This window comes from Crocuta crocuta, unplaced genomic scaffold, assembly GCF_008692635.1.
Source record: "Crocuta crocuta isolate KB4526 unplaced genomic scaffold, BGI_CrCroc_1.0 scaffold267, whole genome shotgun sequence".
NCBI classification, from domain to species: Eukaryota; Metazoa; Chordata; class Mammalia; order Carnivora; family Hyaenidae; genus Crocuta; species Crocuta crocuta.
The window spans coordinates 3,784,046-3,788,952 of NW_027531899.1; the positions used below are offsets into that span (position 1 = coordinate 3,784,046).

Consider the following 4,907-nt stretch of genomic DNA (forward strand, 5'->3'; position numbering starts at 1 on the left):
AGGGGCTGGTTCCTGGGCTCAGGTCTGGGGAGAGGGCTAGTGTTGGGCTGGGGCTTAGGGAAGGGGATTGGGTTCTGGGCTGGCCAAGTTTTGGGGACTGTCCAGGATTCCGCGCTGGCATATAGGAAGGTAGCACCTAGGGCTTGGGCTCCTGTCCCAGGGGAGTGGTGGGGGTGGGGCAGGCAGGAATTAATTGTGGAGAAAGCTGGCAGCCTGGTCTGGATCAAGGCTAGGGGATTCTGCACTTGAAGTGCAGTTCGGGAAGGGAGCTGGAGCCTGAACTGGGGCTAGGATCCAGATTGGTGATTGGGGAGCCTACACAGGGCCTTCAAAGCCTGAGATGGGGTTCAGGGAGGCAATTAGGATCTCACCCTTTGTCACTATACTCCCTCCCTAGGCACCGTCTACAGCCTGTACTGCCTTGGCTGGGCCTCCTTCCCTCACCAGAAGTGAGACCAAGAAGCCTGCAGGACCTGAACAAGCATCAATAAATGTGCTGGCTTTGTGGGGAACCCAGTCCAGCTGTGGCCTCTGTTTGTCCCCCCCCCCCCAAACCCATCTTCCCACCAGCAAGGAATCTCTACATGATGGACAGCACATTGTCCCAGCCTGGAGTCCCTCATGCTAGAGGATTACTACCACTAAAAGCCTACTCCTAGGATGTCGCTGCCTCTCAGCCCTCCTGAGGGGCTGGGGACCCCAAACAGCACCCCTGGGCTGCCTCTTAGGGCCTGGGAGTCTGGGGTTGTGTCCCCTGTTCGACAGGGCCTCTGGATTCTGGGATGGTAGCCCTTCTCCCCGCAGAGGCTCGAGGGTGGGAAGGAAGATAGTGTGGCCCACGACACAACAGAGGCAGAGGCAACTGAGGGCTGACTCACTCAGGACAGCATAGAGAGGGGACAAACATGGCCTTGGGGGACAGAGCCAGGGGCGGTACTGAGACCTCCCAAGAGCCTGGCTCTTGTAGCAGAGGCAGAGATTGCCCAGGCTTATGGGTCCCAGTCTCAGCCTCCACAGGATCTGTGAGGGATCTCAGCAAGAATGGGGCTCCGGCTCAACTAGAATCCAGTAGGAGAAAGAAGACATAGGGGCGCCTGGGTGGCTTAGTCGGTTAAGCGTCCGACTTTCGCTTAGGTCACGATCTCGCGGTTCGTGGGTTCGAGCCCCGCGTCGGGCTCTGTGCTGACTGCCGGCTCAGAGCCTGGAGCCTGTTTCAGAGTCTGTGACTCCCTCTCTCTCTGACCCTCCCCTGCTCACGCTGTCTCTCTCTCTCTCCTAGAAATAAATAAAAAACATTAAAAAAAAAAAAAAAAAAAGAAAGACATAGATAAGAAACGGACTAGGAAGACATGCAGATCCAGGCCTGGGGACAGACATGGGAGACAGACAGACACCCCTCCCCCCATTGACCTAGACTCCGTCTGCCCCTCACAGAGATAGAGCCACCACTCAACTCTCAAAACAGGAGGCACATCTCAGAGACAGCAGCAACTGGGGTACTTTTATTTCCTCCTGGGCCTGGCAGGCTGAGAGAAGAGTACAGCCGGAGGCACAGGGGCGCCTGGACCTGTTATGGCCTGGAGTTTGACTACCAGGGTGGCAGCTGTGAACGGGTGGGCCAGGCTGCGCAGGGACGGGAGGGAGCCTCCCAGAACTGAGGGAAGGGCCCTTGGGGTGTGGAAGCAACATAACTGTTTGCCTTGGCACATGTACATGAGAAGGGTTATGGAGCGGGTGTGGGATGGGTGTGCTGGGGGTGGGGTAACCGTTGGGACAGGGTGTGTTGGAGTGTTTCCGAGCCAGGGGTGACTCGGGGCTTGGCACGTTGGGGCGTGTTGGGCCCAGGCTGTGCACTGAGAAGCCAAGTGCCAAGGCCTGGGGGAACTGAAAGACCTCTGGGTCAGCAGGACCCATGAAGATGAGACTGCAGACTGGCTCCGTCCTGGGAGAGATGGAAGAATCCAAGGGCACTCCTATAGCAAGGTGATGGGGGGGGCAGCTCTGGGCTTCCCACTCACGAATACATCGTCAGCTGCAGCCACTGGGGAGAGGAAGGCGCAGAGTGAGGAGCAGAGAACGGAAGGCTAGCAGACACCTTGCTCTGCCCTGACCCTGGGGCTGTTGGGGAAAATAGGAGGGCGGGACCCCCAGCTCAGGGTTGGTACATGGAGCTGAGAGGAGGGGGGTCCCCTTCCGGGCACCCACATCCCAGAATGGGGGTTCTTACCTCCTGGATGTTCACTTGAATTTGTCCAGTGCCATCCTTGTCAAGAGATTTAAAGGCACCTAGAGAAGGAAAGGGATGGGGGATTTGGCTTTTAGGATAAAAAATATACATGCTGACTCAGTCAGTAGAGCATGTGACTCCTGATCTTGGGATTCTCAGTTCAAGTCCCACAGTGGCTGGCTGTGGAGATAACTTAAAGATAAAATCTTAGGGACTCCTGGGTGGCTCAGTCAGTTACGTGTGCGGCTGTGCGGCTCAGGTCATGATCTCACCGTTCATTAGCTGGAGCCCTGAGGCAGGCTCTGCGCTGATAGTGCGGAGCCTGCTTCAGATTCTGTCTCCCCCTCTCTCTGCCCCTCCACTTGCATGCTCTCTTACTCTCTCTCTCAAAAAGTAAATAAGCATTAAAACAATAATAAAATATTTTTTAAAAGGATAAAAATATACTAACTGATGATGAGAATAATGGCTAGTACTTGGGAGCACCTGGCTGGTTCAGTTGGTGGAGCATTCAACTCTTGATCACAGCATCTCAGCGGCATGAGGTCAAGCCCCACATTGGATGGAGTTTACTTAATAAAAAAACCCCATACATATATATACATATATATGAAGAAATAATAATGGCAAGCACTTTAGTTCTTACTCTGTGCCAAACACTGTATAAAGTACTTTCCATGTATTAACTCATTTAATTAAATTCTGTGAGATAAATGTCATTTTTTTTTGTTTGTTTTATTTATTTTCTGAGAAAGAGCGAGTGAGCAAGCACAAGTGGGAGAAGGGCAGAGAGAAGGAGACAGGATTCAAAGCAGGCTCTGTGCTGACAGACTGACAGCCGGGGGGCCTGAAGTGGGGCTCAAACTCACCAACCTGGAGACCATGACCTGAGCCAAAGTCAGACACTCAACCAGTTGGGCCACCCAGGTGCCCAGATAAGTGTCACTTTAAAATAGGGCACAGAAGGTGAAGCGATGTGCCCCAGGAACATCAGGATTGGAACCCAGGCTGTGAGCCCCCTCACTAACGGCCTCTGTACCGACCTGTGCCCCACCTCCGCCATAGACCTCTAAGGGCCTAGCTTTCCTCCACTTCCTGCTCCTATAGTCTCGTATGGTCCCCACTCCTGCCCTGAAACCTGACTTATGTTCCCCACCCATAGCCAAGCGTAGGTAAACCTGAGCCTACACTGTCTGTGCTTCCTCTCTCACTCACCACTCAGTTACACACTCAGGTGTCCACACACGTGGTATCCCAGACACTGCACTCACTGCAGCTACTATTGCCGATGGCCATTTCTGAGGCCTTCTCATGTGTGACTTTTGGAATCATTTGCCCTCATTGTCCATTCCCACCTTCCCCTTCATGTCCCTGACAGACCTGCCCCTTTTTCTCTACCCATGGTTTTAATGCTTTGCCCTCCCTGGGCTCTCGTGAGGCTGGAGGATCTTCCTAAAACCAAATCTGACCCTGTCCTTCCTCTGCCTAGAACCTGCTATAGCTCTCCAGTCCCCCCAATAATGCCTGAACACCCCTGAACATGACACTCACAGCCCTGCATGGCCTGACCATGCCCACTGCTCCTACCTCCTCTCACTCAGTTCTCTCAGATCCAAGTTCAAATTCTGGTTTTACAACTGCATAGCTGAGTGGCTGTGAGCAAGCAGTTTTGCCTCCTTGAACCATAGGTTCCTCCTCCAGAAAATGGGGACAGAAACTCCCAGTTCTCAGGATGATCTTAAGGATTCAATGCATTCATGTTCATAAGAGCCCTCACAATCCAGCCCCTGCTACCCCCTCTCAGCCTATGTCTCTGCACCCTCCCCCCTCCCCCCTCTCCAGCGTCAGAATGCAGTTCAACAAAAAACGCCAAAAGCACCTTCCCTTGTTGGCCTTCGCACAGGTTATTCCGACAGCACCACTTGTCTCCACTCTCTATCTAGGGTTATTCCTCCTTGTCCCTCAGGCCCAATTCACATGTGTCCTCCTCCAGGAAGCTCTCCTTGATCCCTTAGTCTGCATTGGGTGCCTCCTAGGTTCAAATAGTCTACTGGGCTTCCCCATTCATAAATGGCATTCCCATTTTATGAATTCCCAGGCATTCATAAATGCCCTGAGCTTCCCTTACCCCCACTGTAACCATCCTGGATGGTCATTGTCTGGTATTTGCCTCTCCTCCAGTGGACTGTGAGTGACGTGAGGCCAGTCACTGGGGTCGCTTGCCTTCAGGGCCAGGCTCAGAGGAGACCTTGCCCATAGGAAGTAGAACAAATCCCCCCCTAGGAAGAGAGCTGGGGTGTATCACTCACGGAACATAGCATCCAGTCTGACCAGGCAGCTAATGAAGTTGTCAAAATCCATGTTCCCTCCTTCATCAGAGTAGCGCCGGATGATCATGTTGTAGAGATGTTCGTTCAGGTGGAACCCTGAGAACAGTTTGATTTCTCAGGTGGGGGGAGCACAGGGCCCAACCCACTCCCACCCCAGTCCAACCATGTCCCTGCCAGCCATACCTGCTGCCTCAAAGGCTCCTGGGAGTTCACTGCTGCCGATGGTACCTGAACGGTCGACATCAAACTGTTTGTATATGGCCTGTGGGGACAGGGAGGGAAGAAGTCAACTGAACATCGTGGGGCATGGCATCTTCATGGCTTGAGGGTCTCTATGCTAGGAGTGTGAG

At 53.4% G+C, this 4,907-nt stretch overlaps 2 protein-coding genes across 2 annotated transcripts in view; one reads left to right on the forward strand and one right to left on the reverse strand.

Moving 5' to 3' along the window:
* Nucleotides 1-516, forward strand: part of COX7A1 (cytochrome c oxidase subunit 7A1) — a 1,698-nt gene extending 1,182 nt beyond the window's left edge. Inside the window, exon 4 of the mRNA XM_077773846.1 lies at nucleotides 398-516. Coding sequence (XP_077629972.1) covers nucleotides 398-453 — 56 coding nt within the window. The 3' untranslated portion in view covers nucleotides 454-516. The remainder of the gene's footprint in view (nucleotides 1-397) is intronic.
* A 959-nt stretch (nucleotides 517-1,475) lies between these two features.
* The window catches only part of CAPNS1 (calpain small subunit 1), a 7,746-nt gene continuing 4,314 nt past the window's right edge, over nucleotides 1,476-4,907 (reverse strand). Inside the window, exons 7-10 of the mRNA XM_077773827.1 lie at nucleotides 4,741-4,819; nucleotides 4,537-4,653; nucleotides 2,228-2,286; nucleotides 1,476-2,041 (exon numbers count right to left, since the gene is read on the reverse strand). Of these exons, the coding sequence (XP_077629953.1) occupies nucleotides 2,015-2,041; nucleotides 2,228-2,286; nucleotides 4,537-4,653; nucleotides 4,741-4,819 (282 nt within the window). The 3' untranslated portion in view covers nucleotides 1,476-2,014. The remainder of the gene's footprint in view (nucleotides 2,042-2,227; nucleotides 2,287-4,536; nucleotides 4,654-4,740; nucleotides 4,820-4,907) is intronic.